This window comes from Chiloscyllium plagiosum, unplaced genomic scaffold, assembly GCF_037043375.1.
Source record: "Chiloscyllium plagiosum isolate Xiang-an unplaced genomic scaffold, Cpla_swu_hap1 HiC_scaffold_45, whole genome shotgun sequence".
Taxonomy (NCBI): domain Eukaryota; kingdom Metazoa; phylum Chordata; class Chondrichthyes; order Orectolobiformes; family Hemiscylliidae; genus Chiloscyllium; species Chiloscyllium plagiosum.
Window position 1 is genome coordinate 54,133,673 of NW_028270183.1, and position 25,736 is coordinate 54,159,408.

General features: G+C 37.2%; 1 protein-coding gene across 1 annotated transcript; it reads right to left on the bottom strand.

The window, feature by feature from the left end:
* Window positions 1-8,211: 8,211 nt before the first annotated feature.
* LOC148136670 (putative G protein-coupled receptor 139) lies at window positions 8,212-10,853 on the bottom strand. The gene is made up of 2 exons (XM_087983358.1): window positions 10,787-10,853; window positions 8,212-9,104 (listed from the first exon to the last, which is right to left on the bottom strand). The coding sequence occupies exons 1-2, from the start codon at window positions 10,851-10,853 to the stop codon at window positions 8,212-8,214; spliced, it is 960 nt and encodes a 319-aa protein (XP_087839484.1).
* Between the last annotated feature and the right edge of the window lie 14,883 nt (window positions 10,854-25,736).

Here is a 25,736-nt window from a genome sequence, read left to right on the forward strand (position 1 = left end):
TGGTTCCAAGGAGGTGAGGTCCAGGAATTTAAACCGAAGGATACACAGCTCTTTGGAAAAATATATTTTGAAAGGAAAAGGAGGTGGAGCAGCTTTGTTGATGAAGGAGTGGATCAGTGCTGTAATGATAAATGGCATAAGCTTGGGCGAATCAAGTAGTGGAATCCCTCTGCGTAGAAACATGTAATAGCAAAGGAAAGAAGTACTTGGGAGGAGTAATCTGTAGGTCTTCAAACAGCATTTGAACAGTGAGGCACCGTGTAAACCAAGAAATATTAGGGGCTTGTAAGAAAGGTATGGCAATAACTATAGGTGATTTTAACATGCACATAGATTTGCAGAATCAAATTGGCAAGGGTAGCCTGACGCAGAGTTCATTGTATATATTAGAGATTGTTTCTTGGAGCAGTATGTTATGGAACCAACCAGGGAGCAGGCGACTCTGGATTTTGCATTGCGTAATCAAGAATAATTAATTGGTGACATCATAGTCAAGGATCCTCTAGAGTGTAGTGACCAAAGCATAATAGAATTCAAAATTCAGTTTGCAAGTGAAAAAGTGGAATCCCACGCTAGTATTCTGGCGTTACACGAAGGAAATTACATAGGCATGAGGACATATCTGGACCACTAGGATAGGCAGGAAGGCTAAAATGTAAGACAGCTGATGAGCAGTGGCGGTTGTTTAAGGAGCTACTCAATCCCTCAAAACTAAACAATATCTCAGTGAGAGAGAAATATGCTAAGCCGGTAAAAAAAAGTCCATGACAAAAAAAGGGAGTCAAGGTCAATATAAAGTCAAAAACTAAGGGAAACCACAATGTAAAGGCGAGTGGCAGGCTGGATGATTAGGAATCTTTTAAACATGAACGAGGAGATACTTGAAGAGAAAAAGAAACAAAGAGCTACCGTACATTATGAAAGAAAACTAGCACAATACATAGAAAATGATTGCAAAACAATCGAAAAGCATATAAAAAGATCACTAAAGCGTATGTTTGACAATTGGAAGATGAATCCGTTGAACTAATAGGGGGGAAGACTGAAATGGCAGAAATGCTGAATCAATACTTTGCTTCAGTTTTCATGGTGGAGGACAATAAACAAACTTCTATTAGAACAGGCATGTCAGATGCATTAGGAAGGCTGTAACATACAACAATTAATATCACTATTGATAACGTACTCAGGAAACCATTTGGATTGAGGTCACACAAGTCCTCCGGGCCTGACAGCCGATATCATCAGGTATCACAGTAAATGATGGCAGAGAAATGGACCCATTCCGTTCCATTACCTGGAGTCTGTTTGCTTTCATAACTGTTCAGTATAATAAATGGAAAATGTCATTGATTGTGTCTTCATTTCGTACACAAGACATCTGTACTCTGTGTGTGTGCAGTCTTTCCACACGAACCTATGTTCTCCTTTAAACAATTGATCCGTGCTATCATTCATAATACTGGGCGTTTATTGGCTTGAAAATGAATTACGATAAAAATCAGTAATGATGGCCAATATTGGCTCAGTAAATTTGGAAACTGAATTAGTACAAATAAGTAGTTTCAATAATAGATGTGGCAGGAAATCAACATTCTGTTGGTTAGAGTAGTGAACAAAAACAAAAACTTGAAGCCTGCCATAAAGGGAATAAAGTAGTAGGTTATTAGTATAAAATACGCCAATTCAATCTTTCTCCAAGGACATTCCAGTTGCTTCACTTGGGCAAAAAAACCGAAAACAAGAGGGAAGAGTTTCAGAATGTGGAGCTTATTGATTAGGAGAGGACGTTAATGTGTTGTAAATTTGTTAAATTCTCCACATAATGTTATTGTGGATAAGTTAAGACTAAACTTAAATCAAGGAATAACCGATTTTCTTTCGGAACACAACAGGAAATTAAAGAATATGAGGAACAATCTTGAATGCGTAGGCGACACTCAAATTCAGGGATCATTACCATAATTGCAGAGTATCATTGCCGCAGAACAGTATGGTGTGTTCCAGTATCTTTTGATTTTTCTTTTTCTTTTTATAATGTTACGATTCTCGTCCATGACAGTAAATATTGAACATTCCAAAAATGGCCCTGGTCTTGACGAGCCATTTTTTATACCTGAAGTGTAGAATGTACTAATGATGACAAATTAAATGATGTACTGTTCCCATTGTTTGAATGTTCTCGGGGTTACATTAATAAAGCTTATTTCAATTCGTAAGTTTCTTAGTTCCGTTTAGTTAGCAAGCAATTGCGAATTGGTATTTCTTTTTCTGCAAATATTGTGGCAAACTCGATAAGTACTTCTTAACAGCACCTTTAAGACACTTGATCTGCATTCTATCGAAAGATACACGATAGATACGTGTGAGTGTGAGTTTAATTTGCTCTTCAAAACAAGCACAAATATATTTGGTAAAATAAAAAGTCTGTTGACTCGAAGTCTTTAGGTAGTAAACCTTAAATTTGCAAAGTTACAGCATGACCAACGTATGACGGACAAAAAACAGCTGTTCAAAAAGAGGCAAACATCATCACTTTGTCAAAGGAGTTTGGGACATGAAAGACAAATACAACTGCATTCACATATAGAGTATATGAACATATGAAAATTAAGAACATACTTTCACTTTGGTCCAGAATTTTACAGTCATTAGTGAGCTACATTGCATAGAACTTATAATTTTCCCTATTGCCATACCGTGGGTATTTCCCAATTTATCATTCGCTTTCAATGTTTCCAACTTTCCATTACAAACAAGTTATAATTTAGATTAATCAACTAAATTCGTCGTTTTTTCTTCTCTCTTTTTTGAAAATCAAAAGTGAATTTTCTTTTTAATCTATGAAATCCAACACCAAGGATAATTTGGCTTATTTAAATTGACAAAATTATGAAATTGATTTTACACTTGCCTGACTCTTAACATTAGTTTAGAAAAAAAATCACGATATGAACAAAACGTGATTCTGTTGCTTTTCCTTGAAGAGTGAAACTCCTACCTTGATTTGTCTTTCCAAAATGCAAGACCTCACACTTATCTGTTTGAACATCATTTGCTGATTCTCAGTGCACGTCCACAGATGATCAAGGACCTGCTGCAATTTCTGATAATCTTTGTTACTGCCCACGATACCACCTATTTTCATGTCACCAGCAAACTTACGAATCATGTTTTGTGCGTGTTCATGTAAATCCTTAATGTAAATAAAAAAATAGCAACGGGCCCAATATCAACCGCTGAGGCACAGCAAAAGTCACAGGTTTCCAGGCTGACAGGCATCCATCTAATAATATCATTTGCTTCCGACCAACAAAACAATGTGTAACGAGTTTGCCATCTCCCCCGGAATTCCATGTGATCTGACCTTGCAGCGCAGTCTACCATGTGGAACCGGATCATAGGCCTTACTGAAATCCAGAGAGACTATTTCGGCCGTCCTCCCTTTATGAATCTTCCTATTAACTTCATTAAATAATTTAATAAATTTGTAAGGCTTGACCTCCCACGCAGAAAGCCATGTTAACTATTCTTACTGAAACCCCTTTTTCCAAATGCATGTATATCTTATCTCAGAATATTCTAAAGTAACTTACCTACCACAAATGGAAGGTTTTCTGGTCTTTCGTTTCCAGATTTCTCTTTGCAGATTTTTTTGAATAAGGCCACGTCATTCGTTCCCCTTCAGCCTTCCAGGAACACTCTCGCGACTTAAGATGAAGGAAAATATCAGCCAAGGTCCCCGCAATTTCTTCTGTCACGTCTTGCAGTGTTTTTGGATATATCTGGTCAGGACAAGGAGATGTATCCACCGCCATACATTCCAGTACATACATCACCTCCTCTACTTTGATGTGGACTGCCCCTAAGACATGAACACTAACTCCCCCAAAGTGTCCATGTCTTCATGTCTTTCTCAACAGTAAACACAGAGGAGAAATTTTTATTTTGGACCTCGCCCATCTTATGTGGTTTCACATAAAATGAAGATCTTGGCCTTGAGAGGTTCTATTCTCTCTCCACTTATTCTTTTTCCCTCTTATATACAGGAAGAACCTCTCTGCATTCGTCCTAATCTTCTGAGCCAAGCCCGCGTTTCGCCCCCGTCTTCGTTCTTCAATGAACCCTTGTATCCCCGATATATCTCCAGGTACTCACTTGATCTCTGCTGCCTGTATCTGAGCAATACCTTCTTCTTTTATCCGGTCAAAGGCTCAATATCACTTGTCATCCAGAGTTACCTACTCCTTCAACCTTGTATTTCAATCTCACATATAATCGTTGAACTCTAGCTATCTTACTTTTGAAGATCCCATTTGCTGGAGGTCTCTTTGCCTGCAAACAAATTGCTTCAAACAACCTCTGCAAGCGCCTGCCTGAATCACTCAAAATTCTCCAATTTCAGACTTGAACCTGTGGAGCAGTTCTCTTCCTTTCCATAACTATTTCATAAATTAATAGAGCAATTGTCAAATGTTAAAAGTACGTGCACCACTGACACTTCAGTTACCTGTCCTGCCCTATTTCTAACGTGTGTGTCGAGTTTTGCCTCTTCCCGAGTACAGCCGTCTGTATACAGATTTAGAAAAATTTCCTGAATGCACTTAACTAATTCGGCTTCAGCTAAGCCCTTAACTTTTACGAAAATTAAAATCCCATGGAATGCCAAATCTATTGCTCCCGCAACTCTCCCGAATCTCCCTGCATATTTGTCGCTCTAATTCCAGTAGACTGTTTGGCGGCCGATAGTGCAACTCATTAACGAAGTCATCCCCTTCTTACTTTTTTAGCTGCCACTCAAGGCAGGATGAAACACAAGTGACATAGTGGTCATCACATCGTCAGGTGGCTGGAACAAACGCAATTTCGGTGTTATTTTCAATTTTATGGCAGCCAGCTGCCACGTGATTATTGGTTGTTTGTTGTTATGTAGCTTTGTGACAGCCTGAAAACTGTATCCGAAATATAATCAACTTGCAATTATTGAATAATATTCAATTCCTTGCTTAAAGCATTAATCATCTGGTGTGGAGATATCAATTGGTGGTGTGTCGAGTTCAGCTTCACAATGATATCTTCAAATTAAACTAGTAAGGAGTAATGGTGTAGTGTTAATAGAGCATGATAGTGAGTAATTGAAGAAAAGTGCAAAAGTGCATGAAGAAAGGCCAGATTCAAAACCATTTCTTTTAGCCAGGAAAACAGCCTGACTCCATTATCTTATGTTTGATTGCATTACAAATCACATAACGTTTTCTCCACATACATTACCAGGCGTTTGTTCTCCTATCACTAAGATACATAGCATTCATGATGGTCACACTCGTGGTTAGGTACAATTTCATGGATGATTGGATGGTAAATTGCTTGAACAGCAATTTCCCATGCTGAGCTGTAATGTACGTCAGTCAAAGGTAGGGGTATGGAAGAGAATCATTAGGTCTCGTGGTTCATGCTCATTTTACTAATACATCTGGTTACGATCAGTCAACTATTTGTCGTAAAACATAGCATCCACACCACATCCACAAACATTTGGGTGATATTTGCTGCATTGGTGCTACTTAATTCTACAAGGTAACATTACATGCAGTGGTATCAAATTAATCTTTTACAAATTAAGCTGAAACATTAAAATAATATGATTAAAGTGAAACAATTATTCTCAAGATACAATTGTCCAGACAGTGCGACAACGGTTAATTCATGCCATTGGATCAAACGATATAGTCCCAACAGATAACAAATAATTTGATTAACTGTGACATTAAGATTAGTTTGGGTGTGATATAGGTCCCAGATGGACCTATTATCAAACTTTCAAACCATGGTTGCCAAAAAGCAGTTTCCTAAATCGTTGCCAGCTCATGGGTTTTTCCATGCATTCGATAGTTTAACAGCTTCCTTTGTTCGTTGTCCCGCTTTAGATCCCTTGTTTTATAACGTGTCCACGGAACATGATGCAGCCAATATTACCCCTTTTCCACTGATAATAGACGAGAGTATATCTCTCCGACTTTGCTCTGTAATGTCCATGGTAGATATAAATGTTATATCTGGGAAGCCCCGTTATATCCACAGTCACAGTCAAATCAACATTGGTTTTGAATTCTGGCGTATAGCTGTCATATAAACGCTGATGTTGAGGTAAGTGTATAGCTTTGAAAGCATTGGGTTCCCAAGCCTGCTAAAATATTTCCCAACATGTTTTACACCCCTTTTTCTCTGTAGGACTTTGCCACGATGACGAATCAACTAGACCAAGTTCTTCTCCAAAAGCTGTGGAGGTCCCAACTCATCCAACGTGTTCACTCGGACACCAAAGCCATCATTAAGGGTTCGAGTCACAGAATATTTATTCAATAAAAGTATCCTTCTTCTTCTTGAAAAGTTTGATCAGACACTTCTCGCAGAGCCAAATGCATTAATAAGCCGAAAGTACTAAGTGGGCTATTTGCGTTAAGAATAAAATGATGACAATAAGATACGTACAATTGAATATATAGCTAATACGTTTGGATAAAATAATTACTCCACCATACGAATATGCCCCTTACAGCTAAACAGTTCAAATTATTTGTTAGAATATATCAAAAAAAGTGAGTTTCACATTACGCTGCTGTAGGTTACTGACTTTGATGACTTGTAACTGTATCTCTGATTGCACAGCAATGATATTGCATGAAGTTCAACCAGTGGATCCAAGTCCCTGATGTTAGTACTATTCGTGTTACATTTTTAACGGTAATTTCGTAGGACTCTCAGTGATTATCCAGGCTTTTCATTGTTCAGAATAAAATGAAAACATCTTTGTGTGTTTACTGCACGAAACAAAAATCCGTTCCACAGAAAAACACGTTGATTGAAGTTTGAGCAGCCAGTATAGATTGTTTTTGCGTTCGGTCACTAATCTTCCATTTTGACACAATTCCTCATTCTCTTGTCCAATTATTTCTTCAGGATTAATCATTAATGGTATTGTTTGGACATTTGACTTTAATGTCTAACACATATGGGCAGCTGACCGAGGCAGGCAAGATAGGAGAGAGAGTACAAAATCAGGCCACCGTGAGATTTGAAAGGGAAATCGTTTAAATAGGGTTGTGGATTGTTTAAGGACCAATTTTGGTCATGGGGGTCAGGGGATGATAGATTAGTGGGACCAGATATCAGCGTATCAGTCCGATTCTGGTTTATGTTAGGGTGCTCGTTGGACGGTTCGAATAGTCACCAATCACGAGGAATAATATAAACGGGGAGTGCTGAGAAGTGAATGAACAGAAACAAGGAGTGAGGTGATGGTTCCCATCTGAAAGGAAAATAGTCGTACTGATTGCATGAGTATCCGTCAGAATCTCACCTCACTGTCAGATATGGGTAATGTATGATTAGTCAGGACCATCAAGAAAGAAATTGCATGCTGAGGGGTGACAATTGTGAGCTGCCATGAAGCTACGACTGAAGGATTGTCATGTGCAGGAATCACGTCATCTCACTGCTAAATAACACCCATCTTCAATCAAAAGATAAATAAACCCAAAACTCTAACGTCCACTGCTGAGTTGACAAAGTGCTATGGGATATGGAAAACAAAACTTGTGACAAGCAATTTAGTTTATGTCAATGAAGTAACGCATAATCTTTTCTTTATATGCCATACGTTTAGTGAGGTGAGAAAACAGATAATACATTGCACTTTGATTTGATAGCAGCATAATACCAATACTTTCTCTTCAGATGTGAGAAATGTGAAATTCGAAACACAGGACTTGGAGGCGAGATAATTACTTCGTCCTGACTTCCTTGTCTTCAGTGAAGATTTTGATTGTTTTCTTTCCACCCCGTTCTCAGAAGCATCAACTTGCAATTTTGATGCATTTTTTAGAATTTCAATGATCCAAAATTAAGCCTTGTATTAATCATGGCATCCTGTTAACAAGCCACCTTTGCAAATTCTGTGATGGGGGCTGCTTTCTACTCCTACAGCTTTTGATGACTAAGTAAAATTTTCTCGTGATTTGACATTCAACACTTTTTTCTTAACTTGATGCAAAATGGCTTCGCGGTTATCTGAGGACAAATTATATCCTATGGTTCACCCTTTTTGACATTCACCTACATTTTTTCATTATTTTGAACAGAACCACGCTTCTCCCTTCGGTTCTTTTATAATCTATGTTAACATTATATCTAATTATCTTTGTGTGGTTCTCATTTCCTGTGATTATTGATGCATTTAACAAGGAATATGACGGGATATTTCAATGCACTCTTCAACTGTTCTCTGAACATGGTTTGAGTTGTCACATAAATAAACGTGTTTGTGCAGCAACTTAAATTCCGCAGCATGTAGGATAAGTTGTCAAATATATCATTAGGGTCGTCGATATGGTCATCAATATCAAAAAAATCTAAGATATAAACAAACCACAATAAAATGAAACTGATTGATATGGTGAAGAGTAAAATCATCGATTTCCGTCTGCTCTCCATCTCAGGGTCACTGCGATTCTCTCCCTTACCCTGACCTTTCAGTGATTTACGAACTCGACTGCCCATTAATATGTGTTTGACTGTCAGAGCGTTCAGCAAAATAATCAAAGCAAACGGTAGCAATGGCGATAAAGCTTTTTCAAACATTCTAAATCCAATCCATCCCGGGTCAGTAAAATAGTTTTGCCTATTCGAACAGCGCCACTCCATATTGTCAATTATCCACCTATTTTTATATCTAAAGTAGGTAGGAATGTTTTTCAAACAGAAGAAAACCCCAGTTGTTCCAAGAACAACAGCCGCAGTTTTTCTGTTACAATATTTAGTTTTCAGCTTTTGGCAGCAAATGGCAACAAATCGGTCAAAGGTGAAAGTAACAGTGAACCAGACAGAGCAGTCTATAGATGATCTGACCAAGACATAAAGAGGGCGACACACAGATGTGAGTTTCAGGAAGTTTAAAGGGAATAAATAATTATTTATTCGACGAAGGACCACTTCAGTAATAATCGTCAGAAGATCTGCTGCTGCCATAGCCACCAGGTAGGAAGTCGTACACTTGGAGAGCCCGCACTTTCCCCTGGATAAGATAACCAATGCTGTTAAATTAACTGCAAGAGGAACAGATGGAAAAAGAGATTAGCATTCACAGGCACACCTTCTCACTTTCTGAGCACAAACAGTCAGGACATTTTCCTCAGTGTACGTGATTTGGGAACGCATATGCTAATAACTTGAATAATCAGCTGATCTTATTGCCAGTTTGCCTATGTTCAGTAATACCGTAGAAGTTTATTGTAGTGAAAGAAATAGCTGAAAATGCGCCACTTTGATGTCTAACCATGTTATTGAAGAAACATAGAATATCAAGCAGTCCAGAAAAACCTTTGGTACAGTTTGTGAGTAGTGGAAAATGAACGTGTGTCAGGTCACGGTTCTGAGCCCTCATTCAGAGCATATCTTCAACAGTAATCTGCTGTGGACCACTCTCTGAGTTTGAAACACAGGGATCTGCATTTAAATGAACTTATAAAGAGTAAAGAAACTCAAAGCAATAATGCAAGTGAAGAAATCACTGACGTTTATTTCAATTGAAAGATTAAAAGAGGAAGATATCGGTGTCCACTGAGATAGAACAGTATATTCTGCACACTTAGGATAAAATACGCAATATTTACATGACTGCTATCGTGGATGCAGTTGCATAACGAGTTGTCGCCTTTATGTAATGAAGAATCATACAATAACTGAGGATCATGATACGTATTGATGTGTTGCGACTTTATTGTATATGGACAAAGGCCAAGAAGTGAACCAGTCTTGGGTAAGAAAGTAATCAAAGAATAACCAGAGCAATGATCGAGAAGTTATTCCCAGTATGATGTTGCCCTATCCTGAAATTCGTCAAAATAGTTCAGTCAAAAATAAATCCAGCTTTAAAAAATAAATATTTATTTCTAGAATGATGAGAACGAGGATAGAGAATCATGTGGAGAAGTTCAAATGAGAAGCATTGAGGAGGAAATGATGCATTCGTATTAGAGAGCCAGAAATGAAACGGCAGGCTGACAATGAAATGGAAATGGAACTGGAAAGTCGCTCTCCCACAGCAAGAGGACAGTAATTGCCCAGATTTGCCAAATGGCCTCATTGTGGTCTATCAAATATATAGCAGGAAATAAATATCGATAGCCTGCAAGGTATTTTTCACAATTATGATGCAGAGTATTTTTGAAAACATCATTTTGCTCTATCGGTTTCAGAACTGTGACTGAGAAAGTGGATTCGTACTTATCTGAAAGAACTTTTGGAAATGGCGGTACTTAAGTAGGTTTCAAATGTACACAAATGTATAGCGACAAGTCCTTCCAAAATTTCATAATCGCTCTTGTTAGGTTTTACAAATATACAGTCACCCAAATTCAGTACAAATTTGGAGCAACAGATAGACAATGCAATGAATGCCCATAGTTGCCAATGGTGGAAAAAGGCTCGATATTAACCAATATTGCAAGGAATTTTTTTTTTCTCAAGCATTTGCTGCTTTAGGTTCTGTTTCCAAAGAACAAAATGATCCATGAAATCAATGAAAATACAGATTCTTGCGAGAAAGTAACAGTGTAGAAAGCAGAACTGAGATAAGTCAATAAATAGCAGAAACTTCATTATATCATTAAATCTGTCTGTCTATGACGGTGAACATTTTATCCTATATATCTTTAATATTCAGCGTGAAATATCAGAAACCATTCTACATGCACGTTTGCACAGCTTCATTTGTTGTAGCACTTACCAGGGACACCAACTATCGCAAGAATCACATAGTACACATTCCTGACCCATTGCATTGGTAGATGCATCCTCCGTGTGAAGTGATCTTTTTTTAAAGCAGTCTCCTGCGAACCACGTCTCCAAACTAAATTTTGAGGATGGATATTCTGAGCAGCAGCTTTATAACTGTCAGGGCTACTGGGATCACAAAATTGCAAAATTATTTATATGCATTTCATAATCATTGCACAAGGAGATTGCGACAGTTGTAATCATTCCCTGATGGTGTGACATAATTAACACTGAATTGGAGTGCACCCAACATTTAAGTAAGAAATATTGGTGAGCAAAACTGATAACTGATGAAAACAAACGCAGTTACGCAGCACTGGCTAAATGCCTTCAAGCAAATTCAACTGCATCTCTGTATCTTCATCTTGTTTATGTGAATGTCCTCAGTCTGTAGGGCCATTTAGTAATTCTGTAACAAAAATACAAAATATGCCAGCCTTATACAAATGTAATCTTGGATATATCCTTTCTCTTGACTTGTAGCGATCATCTTGGAAAAATCATCTGTTCGCAAAATAAATCAGAGTTATTAGATTACAACCTTTGCATTGCATTGTCCATCTTGCGTAAGCTGTCCACAAGAGCAACCCTGTTTATCTCACACCTGCATCACAATTTGGCTTGCGTGTTCCCTTAAATATATGTTCACTTCGTTTCACTTGAAATGAGGTTTCAACTAATTCTAAGTCAATTTAATAAAGATCACAAATCAACTGCTTAGATCTAGAGGTTTCCCTTTGTTTCAAATGTCTTTCGTTTAATTCTGTACGCTTAGATATTCAATATCTCTGTCAATTGGAAAACCTCCTTCCTATGACCAACAGCACACCCACGACCCCCCTCCACCCCACAGTTCTGTTAAATTTCTTCTCAATAAGTCTTTCACTAAACACAATTTAAAAAAAGGTTTCTTGCATCTGATGTCAAGACAGAAGCCTCTCATTACCGGGGAATATAAATGTCTTTTAAAGTACTTTCTTTAAGCGCTGACATTGCACTGGTGATGCACAATAAACTGTATTCAAATTCTTGCTCTTTGGCTCGTGTACTCTAAGTTGTCCGGCTTGCTTGTCGCATCTCGCCGGAGACTAATCTGATCCTTTATTTCTGACAAACGCTTGTTTAATAATGAAGCTAAAAATGTATTGAAGTTACTTTTAATTGTGTTTGGCTTCACGTTAAACTGTTTCCTTGTCAATAACTTTCCCGAATTCAGTTTCTGAATCGCATGGGCTAATTTTGTATCAGAGCTTACATTAATACTTGGCATTACAGCACCTAAAGACTCTTCCATCGACCTCAACATTGCTTCAATGTATTACAATTTGTAATGTCTGCTGAATTTTCTGGAGTTTTATTTCCATATATCATTCAGTCTTCCAACTCTTTTTATTTGATTTGAATTCTTTTCGTCATATGTCCCTAAGTACAGTGAAAAGCCTTGTTTTGCGAGCGTTACAAGCAGGTCACAGAAATCAAGGACATGCAGATCAGGGACTGATTAGAAAGCGCGAGGCATACAAGTTACAAATGCAAATGGCATGCGTGAAGAAAGATCAACATTTGACAGATCAACATTCTAATGACGGCAGGCAAAAAAAAATTGTTCGAAAACCTGTTGATTTATGTGGTCAAGCTTCTGTACCTTCTGCAAGGCTGAGGACTTTGCTGGAGCATTGACAGGGTGCGGTGGGTCTTTGTTGAATTTGCCAGTCTTTGGGCAGGAGAAGAACAGTCAATGGAAGCTATGGCTGGGACGTTGGCTTCCGTGATAATCTGTGTTGTGCACACCATCTTCTGTGCCTTCTTCTTGTTCTGGTCAGAGAAGTTGCCAAACCAGACTGTTATGCACCCGGACAGAATGCTTTCAATGGTGAATGTTTAAACTTTGGTGAGGGGTCCTTATGTATATGCCATATTTTCTGAGCCACCTCAGGAAACAGAGGCATTATCGTGCCTTTTTGACAGTTGCATCTGTGTCGCGAGCCCAGGGCAGTTTTTGGTTATCCTCACTCCTCGGAACGTGATGCTCATGATCCGCTCAAACTGGCTGAATTGATTAAGACAGCGGCGTGTTGTCTTCCTTTCTTCCTGAAGCCAATGGTCAGTCTTCCAGTTTTGCAGGCAGTGGCAGAAAAGTGGTTCGCATTGCACGACGACACTAAACCCTCTACCTCGTTTCAGTAATCTGACTCATCGTTGTTTCACATCCGCCCTCCCATGGTGGTATCATCACCAAATTTGTAATTGATTTTTGTTTGGAATATGGCTCCACAGGCCTGGGTGTACCTGAAGTACAGAAGGCGGCTGAGAACACAAACGTGGGTGTGGGACTACAGTTTTGAATTTTATTGATGAAGAGATGCAGTTATCTATTTTCACTGATTGCGGTCTGTGGATGAGAAAGCTGAGGATCCAGTTGCAGAGAGCAGAGTCGAACCCAAAGTCATACACTTCTGAGATCAGTCTTCAGGGGATTATGGCGTTGGAAGCTGAGGTGTATTCGATGATTAGGAGTCTGACATAGGAGTTTTTGTTATCAAGATGATGAATGTAAGGCCAGGGAAATGTCCTCCACTATGGATCTGCTTTGTTGGGAGGTAAATCGTCACGGATTGAATCAGAGTCGATGTGGTCCATGAACAGCCTCTCAAAACATTTCATGGTTATGGACGTCAGAGCTACTGAGCCATAGTCATTAAGCACGTTGCATATACTTCCTTTGGTACTGGAATGATGGTATCTTCTTGAAGCAGGCAGAAACCTCACCTTGGAGGATAGAAAGGTTGAACACCGGTGTCAGCTGGTTTGCACAGAAGATGAGTCGTATCTCTGCCATTGTGACAAAGGGAAAAGGTGTACTCGGGCTGTCAGAGCAGAATGTACTGCGCTGCGTGCATTTTGCTCAAACCAAGCACTAAAAGCATTGAACGCATCAGGGATGGATGTGGGTTTGTCCACTACCATGTTCTGTTCATTTTGTATCACATTATGCACTGCAGGGCTTACCACAGGAGATGACTATCAATCTGGTTGTTTTGAACATCTAACTTGACTAGTTACCTTCTCTTGGCATCTCTGGAGGCTTTGCGAAGATCATGTCTGAATTTTCGATTTGGGTCGAGGTCTTCTACACTTTACAAACATATGAATAACGTTTGAATCACTGAATCAATCATTAAAGTTAGATTCAATGAATCAAGAATGTAGTTTGTTTCTATGAATGAAAGCGTAAAGCTTGACACATTGAATGAATGAGAGAATTAAATTAAGATGGGCAGTTTGGTTCATGGAGTGAACGTGTGCTGTTTGATGGAGACAATGCATGAAACGTGTGCCACTGAATGATTGAGAGTAGGTCTACTCATTGAATTGACAAGTGCAGCCTCTTTAATTGAATGTACGTGTGCAGTCTCTTTCACTAAATAAGGGTGATAGGTTTGTTCCATTGAAACAAGGCATAAGGTTTGATTAATTAAATCAATGATTATAGTTTGATTCAATGAATGCAGTTTATTTCATTGACTGAAAGCGCTAAGCTTGACACAATGACTGAATGAGAGTCGCTCTACACATTGAATTGACAAGTGCAGCCTCTTTAATTGAATGTACGTGTGCAGTCTCTTTCACTAAATAAGGGTGATAGGTTTGTTCCATTGAAACAAGGAATAAGGTTTGATTCATTGAATCAATGATTGCAGTTTGATTCAATGAATGCAGTTTATTTCATTGAACGAAAGTGTTAAGCTTGACACATTGAGAGAATGAGAGTCGCTCTACTCATTGAATTGACAAGTACAGCCTCATTCATTGAATGAACGTGTGCAGTCTCTTTCACTAAATAAGCGTGTTTAGTTTGTTTCATTGAAACATTGAATAGCGTTTGATTCACTGAAACAATCATTAAAGTTAGATCCAATGAAACAAGAATGCAGTTCGTTTCATTGTATGAAAGCGTTAAGCTTGACACATTGAGAGAATGAGAGTCGCTCTACTCATTGATTTGACAAGTGCAGCCTCTTTCATTGAATGAACGTGTGCAGTCTCTTTCACTAAATAAGCGTGTTTAGTTTGTTTCATTTAAACATTGAACAACGTTTGATTCACTGAAACAATCATTAAAGTTAGATCCAATGAAACAAGAATGCAGTTAGTTTCATTGTATGAAAGCGTTAAGCTTGACACATTGAGAGAATGAGAGTCGCTCTACTCAGTGAATTGACAAGTGCAGCCTCTTTCATTGAATGAACATGTTGCAGTCTCTTTCACTAAATAACTGTGTTTAGTTTGTTTCATTGAAACATTGAATAACGTTTGATTCACTGAAACAGTGAATTTAGATTCACTGAATCAGGAATGCAGTTTGTTTCATTGTATGAAAGCGTTAAGCTTGACACATTGAATGAACGAGAGAAGCTCTACTCATTGAATTAACACGTGCAGTTTGGATCATGGAGTGAATGTGTGCAGTTTGAATGAGACAATGTGTGAAGCTTGTGATATTGTATGAATGAGTAGCTGTATTCATTGAATTGACAAATGCACTTTGCTTCATGAACTAAACGTGTGCAATTTGTTTGATTGAATCAATGCGTCCAGTTTGTGACATTGAACAAATGAGAATACGTTTACTCTTTGACTTATCATGTGTAGTCTGTTTCATTGAATGACCGAGTGTCGTAGGATTAACGAAATAAGTGAGATGGTTTGTTCAAGTGAAACAAGGAATAAGGTTTGATTCATTGAATCAATGATTGTAGTTTGATTCAATGAATGCAGTTTGTATCATTAAATGAAAACGGTGAGATTGACACATTGAATGAATGAGAGAAGCTCTACTCATTGAATTAACACATGCAGTTTGTTTCATGGACTATATGTATGCAGTTTGTTTCATTGAATCAATGCGTTAAGCTTGTGGCTTTGAAGGGTTGAGACAATCTCTACGCATTGAATTATCATGTGCAGTCTGTTTCATTGAATGACCGAGTGTAGTAGGATTCACTGAATTAGTGAGATGGTTTGTTCAAGTGAAACAAGGAATAAGGTTTGATTCATTGAATCAATGAGTGTAGTTTGATTCAATAATTCCATGAATGCAGTTTGTTTCATTAAATGAAAACGGTGAGATTGACACATTGAATGAATGAGAGGAGCTCTACTCATTGATTAACACATGCAGTTTTTATCATGGACTAAATGTATGCAGTTTGTTTGATTGAAACAATGCGTTAAGCTTGTTGTTTTGAACGGTTGAGAGAACCTCTACTCATTGAACTATCATGTGTAGTCTGTTTCACTGACTGAATGAGTGCAGGAGGATTCACTAAATAAGTGAGTTAAGTTTGTTCCATTGAAACAAGGAATAATCGTAGTTGGATTCAATGATTCAATGAATGCAGTTTTTATAATTGAATGGAAGCTTTCAGCTTGTTACATTGAATGAATGAGAGAAGCTATCTCTTTGAATTAACACGAGCAGTTTGGTTCATGGAGTGAATGTGTGCAGATTGATTGAGACAATGTGTGAAGCTTGTGACATTGGGAGAATGAGAGTAGCTGTATTTATTGAATTGACAAATGCTGTTTGCTTCATGAACCAAAGGTGTGCAATTTGATTGATTGCATCAATGTGTAAAGCTTGAAGCATTGAACGAAACAGAGTACCTCTAACTCTTAGAATTGACAAGTGCAGCCTCTTTCATTGAATGAACGTATGCATTGCATTCACTAAATAAGCGTGTTACGTTTGTTTCATTGAAACATTGAATAACGTTTGATTCACTGAATCGATCATTAAAGTTTGATTCAATGAATCAAGAATTCAGTTTGTTTCTAAGAATGAAAGCGGTAAGCTTGACACATTGAATGAATGAGAGAAGCTCTTCTCATTAAATTAAGACGGGCAGTTTGGTTCATGTCGTGAACGTGTGCTGTTTGATAGAGACAATGCGTGAAACTTGTGCCATTGAATGATTGAGAGTAGCTCTACTCATTGAATTGACAAGTGCAGCATCTTGAATTGAATGTACGTGTGCAGTCTCTTTCATTCAATAAGGGTGATAGGCTTGTCCCATTGAAACAAGGAATAAGGTTTGATTCATTGAATCAATGATTGTAGTTTGATTCAATGAATGCAGCTTGTTTCATTGAATGAAAGCGTTAAGCTTGAAACAATGTCTAAATGAGGGTCGCTCGATACATTGAATTGAAAAGTGCAGCCTGTTTCATTGAATGTACGTGTGCAGTTTCTTTCACTCAATTAAGGTGATAGGTTTGTTCCATTGAAGCAAGGAATAAGGTTTGATTCATTGAATCAATGATTGTAGTTTGATTCAATGAATGCAGTTTGTTTCATTGAATGAAAGCGTTAAGCTTGACACAATGAGAGAATGAGAGTCGCTCTACTCATTGAATTGACAGGTGAAGCCTCTGTCATTGAATGAACGTGTGCAGTCTCTTTCACTAAATCAGCGTGTTAGTTTGTTTCATTGAAACATTGAATAACGTTTGATTCACTGAAACAATCATTAAAGTTGGATTCAATGAATCAAGAATGCAGTTTGTTTCATTGTATGAAAGCGTTAATCTTGACACATTGAATGAATGAGAGAAGCTCTACTCATTGAATTAACACGTGCAGTTTGGTTCATGGAGTGAATGTGTGCAGTTTGAATGAGACAATGTGTGAAGCTTGTGATATTGTATGAATGAATCGCTGTATTCACTGAATTGACAAATGCAGTTTGCTTCATGAACTAAATGTGTGCAATTCCTTTGATTGAATCAATGCGTTCAGCCTGTGACATTGAACGAATGAGAATACGTCTACTCATTGAATTATCATGTGTAGTCTTTTTCATTGAATGACCGAGTGTAGTAGGATTCACTGAATTAGTGAGATGGTTTGTTCAAGTGAAACAAGGAATAAGGTTTGATTCATTGAATCAATGATTGTAGTTTGACTCAATGATTCATTGAATGCAGTTTGTTTCATTAAATGAAAACTGGGAGATTGACACATTGAATGAATGAGAGAAGCTCCACTCATTGAATTAACACATGCAGTTTGTTTCATGGACTAAATGTATTCAGTTTGTTTGTTTGCATCAATGCATTAAGCTTGTGGCTTTGATCGGTTGCGAGAACCTCTACTCATTGAATTATCATGTGTAGTCTGTTTCATTGAATGAATGAGTGCAGGAGGATTCACTAAATAAGTGAGTTAAGTTTGTTCCATTGAAACAAGGAATCATCGTAGTTAGATTCAATGATTCAATGAATGCAGTTTTTATAATTGAATGGAAGCGTTCAGCTTGATACATTGAATGAATGAGAGAAGCTATCTCTTTGAATTAACACGAGCAGTTTGGTTCATGGAGTGAATGTGTGCAGATTGATTGAGACAATGTGTGAAGCTTGTGACATTGGGAGAATGAGAGTAGCTGTATTCATTGAATTGACAAATGCTATTTGCTTCATGAACCAAAGGTGTGCAATTTGATTGATTGCATCAATGCGTTAAGCTTGAAGCATTGAACGAAACAGAGTACCTCTAACTCTTAGAATTGACAAGTTCAGCCTCTTTCATTGAATGAACGTATGCATTGCATTCACTAAATAAGCGTGTTACGTTTGTTTCATTGAAACATTGAATAACGTTTGATTCACTGAATCGATCATTAAAGTATGATTCAATGAATCAAGAATTCAGTTTGTTTCTAAGAATGAAAGCGGTAAGCTTGACACATTGAATGAATGAGAGAAGCTCTTCTCATTAAATTAAGACGGGCAGTTTGGTTCATGTCGTGAACGTGTGCTGTTTGATAGAGACAATGCGTGAAACATGTGCCATTGAATAATTGAGAGTAGCTCTACTCATTGAATTGACAAGTGCAGCCTCTTTCATTGAATGTACGTGTGCAGTCTCTTTCATTCAATGAGGGTGATAGGCTTGTTCCATTGAAAGAAGGAATAAGGTTTGATTCATTGAATCAATGATTGTAGTTTGATTCAATGAATGCAGTTTGTTTCAGTGAATGAAAGCGTTAAGCTTGACACATTGAGAGAATGAGATTCGCTCTACTCATTGAATTGACAAGTGTGGCCTCTTTCATTGAATGAACGTGTGCAGTCTCTTTCACTAAATCAGCGTGTTAGTTTGTTTCATTGAAACATTGAATAACGTTTGATTCACTGAAACAATCATTAAAGTTAGATTCAATGAATCAAGAATGCAGTTTGTTTCAATGTATGAAAGCGTTAATCTTGACACATTGAATGAATGAGAGAAGCTCTACTCATTGAATTAACACGCGCAGTTTGGTTCATGGAGTGAATGTGTGCAGTTTGAATGAGACAATGTGTGAAGCTTGTGATATTGTATGAATGAATCGCTGTATTCACTGATTTGACAAATGCAGTTTGCTTCATGAACTAAATGTGTGCAATTCCTTTGATTGAATCAATGCGTTCAGCCTGTGGCATTGAACGAATGAGAATACGACTACTCATTGTATTATCATGTGTAGTCTTTTTCATTGAATGATCGAGTGTAGTAGGATTCACTGAATTAGTGAGATGGTTTGTTCAAGTGAAACAAGGAATAAGGTTTGATTCATTGAATCAATGATTGTAGTTTGACTCAATGATTCAATGAATGCAGTTTGTTTCATTAAATGAAAACTGGGAGATTGACACATTGAATGAATGAGAGAAGCTCCACTCATTGAATTAACACATGCAGTTTGTTTCATGGACTATATGTATTCAGTTTGTTTGTTTGCATCAATGCATTAAGCTTGTGGCTTTGATCGGTTGCGAGAACCTCTAGTCATTGAATTATCATGTGTAGTCTGTTTCATTGAATGAATGAGTGCAGGAGGATTTACTAAATAAGTGAGTTAAGTTTGTTCCATTGAAACAAGGAATCATCGTAGTTAGATTCAATGATTCAATGAATGCAGTTTTTATAATTGAATGGAAGCGTTCAGCTTGATACATTGAATGAATGAGAGAAGCTATCTCTTTGAATTAACACGAGCAGTTTGGTTCATGGAGTGAATGTGTGCAGATTGATTGAGACAATGTGTGAAGCTTGTGACATTGGGAGAATGAGAGTAGCTGTATTCATTGAATTGACAAATGCTATTTGCTTCAGAACCAAAGGTGTGCAATTTGATTGATTGCATCAATGCGTTAAGCTTGAAGCATTGAACGAAACAGAGTACCTCTAACTCTTAGAATTGACAAGTTCAGCCTCTTTCATTGAATGAACGTATGCATTTCATTCACTAAATAAGCGTGTTACGTTTGTTTCATTGAAACATTGAATAACGTTTGATTCACTGAATCGATCATTAAAGTATGATTCAATGAATCAAGAATTCAGTATGTTTCTAAGAATGAAAGCGGTAAGCTTGACACATTGAATGAATGAGAGAAGCTTGTTCCATTGAAACAAGGAATAAGGTTTGATTCATTGAATCAATGATTGTAGTTTGATTCAATGAATGCAGTTTGTTTCAATGTTTCAATGATTCAATGATAGCGTTAAGCTTGACACAATGACTAAAAGAGAGTCGCCCTACACATTGATTTGAAAAGTGCAGCCTGTTTCATTGAATGTACGTGTGCAGTCTCTTTCACGAAATTAGGCTGATAGGTTTGTCCGATTGAAGCAAGGAATAAGGTTTGATTCATTGAATCAATGATTGTAGTTTTTTTTTTCTATTAATGAAAGCGTTAAGGTGGGCAGATTGAATGCATGAGAGAAGCTCTTCTCATTGTATTAAGACGGGCAGTTTGGTTGATGTCGTGAACGTGTGCTGTTTGATAGAGACAATGCCATTGAATGATTTAGAGTAGCTGTACTCATTGAATTGACCAGTGCAGGCTCTATAATTGAATGTCCGTGTGCAGTCTCTTTCACTAAATAAGCGTGTTTAGTTTTTTTCATTGAAACATTGAATAAACTTTGATTCACTGGAACAATCATTAAAATAGATGCAATAAATCAAGAATGCAGTTTATTTCATTGTATGAAAGCGTGAAGCTTGACACAGTGAATGAATGAGAGAAGCTCTACTCATTGAATTAACACGTGCAGTTTGGTTCATGAGTGAATGTGTGCAGTTTGAATGAGACAATGTGTGAAGTTGTGATATTGTGTGAATGAGTTGCTGTATTTATTGACATGTCAAATGCTGTTTGCTTCATGAACTAAACGTGTGCAATTTGTTTGATTGAATCAATGCGTTCAGCTTGTGGCATTGAACGAATAAGAAAACGTCTACTCATTGAATTATCATGTGTAGTCTGTTTCGTTGAATGACCGAGTGCAGTAGGATTCACTAAATTAGTGAGATGGTTTGTTGAAGTGAAACAAGGAATAAGGTTTGATTCATTGAATCAATGATTGTAGTTTGATTCAATGACTGCAGTTTGTTTCATTGAATGAAAGCGTTAAGCTTGACACATTGAGAGAATGAGAGTCGCTCTACCCATTGAATTGACAAGTGCAGCCTCTTTCATTGAATGAACGTGTGCAGTTTCTTTCACTAAATAAGCGTGTTTAGTTTTGTTCATTGAAACATTGAATAACGTTTGATTCACTGAAACAAACATTAAAGTTAGATTCAATGAATCAAGAATGCAATTTATTTCATTGTATGAAAGCGTTAAGCTTGACACATTCAGAGAATGAGAGTCGCTCTCCTCATTGAATCGACAAGTGCAGCCTCTTTCATTGAATTAACATGTGCAGTCCCTTTCATTAAATAAGCGTGTTTAGTTTGTTTAATTCACTGACACAATCATTAAAGTTAGATTCAATGAATCAAGAATGCAGTTTGTTTCATTGTATGAAAGCGTTACGCTTGACACATTGAATTAACACGTGCAGTTTGGTTCATGGAGTGAATGTGTGCAGTTTGAATGAGACAATGTGTGAAGCTTGTGATATTGTATGAATGAGTAGCTGTATTCATTGGATTGACAAATGCAGTTTGCTTCATGATCTAAACGTGTGCAATTTGTTTGATTGAATCAATGCGTTCAGCTTGTGGCATTGAACGAATAAGAAAACGTCTACTCATTGAATTATCATGTGTAGTCTGTTTCATTGACTAACTGAGTGCAGTAGGATTCACTAAATTAGTGAGATGGTTTGTTGAAGTGAAACAAGTAAAAAGGTTTGATTCATTGAATCAATGATTGTAGTTTGATTGAATGATTGCTGTTTGTTTCATTGAGTGAAAGCGTTCAGCTTGACACAATGACTGAATGAGAGTTGCTCTATTCATTGAATTGACAAGTGCAGCCTGTTTCATTGAATGGACGTGTGCAGTCTCTTTCACTCAATAAGAGTGATAGATTTGTTCCGTTGAAGCAAGGAATAAGGTTTGATTCACTGAAACAATCATTAAAGTTAAATTCAATGAATCAAGAATGCAGTTTATTTCATTGTATGAAAGCGTTAATCTTGACACATTGAGAGAATGAGAGTCGCTCTACTCATTGAATTGACACGTGCAGCCTCTTTCATTGAATGAACGTGTGCAGTCCCTTTCATTATATAAGCGTGTTTAGTTTGTTTGATTCACTGAAACAATCATTAAAGTTAGATTCAATGAATCAAGAATGCAGTTTGTTTCATTGTATGAAAGCGTTAGGCTTGACACATTGAATGAATGAGAGAAGCTCTACTCATTGAATTCACACGTGCAGTTTGGTTCATGGAGTGAATGTGTGAAGTTATAATGAGACAATGTGTGAAGATTGTGATATTGTATGAAAGAATACCTGTATTCATTGAACTGACAAATGCAGTTTGCTTCATGAACTAAGTAAGTGCAATTCCTTTGATTGAATCAATGCTTTCAGCTTGTGACATTGAACGAATGAGAATACGACCACTCATTGAATTATCATGTGTAGTCTGTTTCATTGAATGATCGAGTGTAGTAGGATTCACTAAGTAAGTGAGATGGTTTGTTCAAGTGAAACAAGGAATAAGGTTTGATTCATTGAATCAATGATTGTAGTTTGACTCAATGATTCAATGAATGCAGTTTGTTTCATTAAATGAAAACGGTGAGATTGACACATTGAATGAATGAGAGAAGCTCGACTCATTGAATTAACACATGTAGTGTGTTTCACGGACTAAATGTATGCAGTTTGTTTGTTTGCATCAATGCGTTAAGCGTGTGGCTTTGAACGGTTACGAGAACCTCTACTCATTGCATTATCATGCGTCGTCTGTTTCATTGAATGAATGAGTGCAGGAGGATTCACTAAATAAGTGAGTTAAGTTTGTTCCATTGAAACAAGGAATAATCGTAGTTAGATTCAATAAGTCAATGCAGTTTTTATAATTGAATGGAGGCGTTCAGCTTGATACATTGAATGAATGAGAGAAGCTATCTCTTTGAATTAACACGAGCAGTTTGGTTCATGGAGTGAATGTGTGCAGATTGATTGAGACAATGTGTGAAGCTTGTGTCATTGAGAGAATGAGAGTAGCTGTATTCATTGAATTGACAAATGCTGTTTGCTTCATGAACCAAATGTGTGCAATTTGATTGATTGCATCAATGTGTAAAGCTTGAAGCATTGAACGAAACAGAGTACCTCTAACTCTTTGAATTGACAAGTGCAGCCTCTTTCATTGAATGAACGTATGCATTTAATTCACTAAATAAGCGTGTTACGATTGTTTCATTGAAACATTGAATAACTTTTGATTCACTGAATCGATCATTAAAGTTAGATTCAATGATTCAGGATTGCAGTTTGTTTCGATGAAAGAAAGCGTTAAGCTTGACACATTGAATGAATGAGAGAAGCTCTTCTCATTAAATTAAGACGGGCAGTTTTGTTCATGTCCTGAACGTGTGCTGTTTGATAGAGACAATGCGTAAAACTTGTGCCATTGAATGATTGAGAATAGCTCTACTCATTGAATTGACAAATGCAGCATCTTTAATTGAATGTACGTGTGCAGTCTCTTTCACTAAATAAGGGTGATAGGCTTGTTCCATTGAAACAAGGAATAAGATTTGATTCATTGAATCAATGATTGTAGTTTGATTCAATGAATGCAGCTTGTTTCATTGAATGGAAGCGTTAAGCTTGAAACAATGTCTAAATGAGGGTCGCTCGACACATTGAATTAAAAAGTGCAGCCTGTTTCTTTGAATGTACGTTTGCAGTTTCTTTCAATCAATTAAGATGATAGGTTTGTTCCATTGAAGCAAGGAATAAGGTTAGATTCATTGAATCAATGATTGTAGTTTGATTCAATGAATGCAGTTTGTTTCATTGAATGAAAGCGTTAAGCTTGACACAATGAGAGAATAAGAGTCGCTCTACTCATTGAATTGACAGGTGCAGCCTCTGTCATTGAATGAACGTGTGCAGTCTCTTTCACTAAATAAGCGTGTTTAGTTTGTTTCATTTAAACATTGAATAACGTTTGATTCACTGAAACAATCATTAAAGTTAGATTCAATGAATCATGAATGCAGTTTGTTTCATTGTATGAAAGCGTTAAGCTTGACACATTGAATGAATGAGAGAAGCTCGACTCATTGAATTAACACATGCAGTTTGGTTCATGGAGTGAATGTGTGCAGTTTGAATGAGACAATATGTGAAGCTTGTGATATTGCATGAATGAATCGCTGTATTCACTAAATTGACAAATGCAGTTTGCTTCATGAACTAAATGTGTGCAATTCCTTTGATTGAATCAATGCGTTCAGCTTGTGGCTTTGAACGAATGAGAATACGTCTACTCATTGAATTATCATGTGTAGTCTTTTTCATTGAATGACCGAGTGTAGTAGGATTCACTAAGTAAGTGAGATGGTTTGTTCAAGTGAAACAAAGAATAAGGCTTGATTCATTTAATCAATGATTGTAGTTTAATTCAATGATTCAATGATGGAAGTTTGTTTCGTTAGATGAAAACGGTGAGCTTGACACATGGAATGCTTGAGAGAAGCTGTACTCATTGAATTAACACATGCAGTTTGTTTCATGGACCAAATGTATGCAGTTTGTTTGACTGAATCAATGCGTTAAGCTTGTGGGTTTGAACGGTTGAGAGAACCTCCACTCATTGAATTATCATGTGTAGTCTGTTTCACTGAATGAATGAGTGCAGGGGGATTCACTAAATAAGTGAGTTACGTTTGTTCCATTGAAACAAGGAATAATCGTAGTTAGATTAATGAGTCAATGAATGCAGTTTGTATAATTAAATGGAAGCGTTCAATTTGATACATTGAATGAATGGGAAAAGCTATCTCTTTGAATTAACACGAGCAGTTTGGTTCATGGAGTGAATGTGTTCAGATTGATTGAGACAATGTGTGAAGCTTGTGTCATTGAGAGAATGAGAGTAGCTGTATTCATTGAATTGACAAATGGTGTTTGCTACATGAACCAAATGTGTGCAATTTGATTGATTGCATCAATGTGTAAAGCTTGAAGCATTGAACGAAACAGAGTACCTCTAACTCTTTGAATTGACAAGTGCAGCCTCTTTCATTGAATGAACGTATGCATTTCATTTACTAAATCAGCGTGTTACGTTTGTTTCATTGAAACATTGTTTAACGTTTGATTCACTGAATCTATCATTAAAGTTTGATTCAATGAATCAGGATTGTAGTTTGTTTCTATGAAAGAAAGCATTAAGCTTGACACATTGAATGAATGAGAGAAGCTCTTCTCATTAAATTAAGACGGGCAGTTTGGTTCATGTCGTGAACGTGTGCTGTTTGATAGAGACAATGCGTGAAACTTGTGCCATTGAATGATTGAATTGACAAGTGCAGCCTCTTTATTTGAATGTACGTGTGCAGGCTCTTTAACTAAATAAGGTTGATAGG

Coding starts and splice junctions, on each gene's coding strand:
- LOC148136670 (XM_087983358.1), bottom strand. CDS start 10,853: ATGCATCTACCAATGCAATGGGTCAGGAATGTGTACTATGTGATTCTT. Junction 9,105..10,786: donor TGCGATAGTTGGTGTCCCTG/GTAAGTGCTACA, acceptor TTCCTCTTGCAG/TTAATTTAACAGCATTGGTT.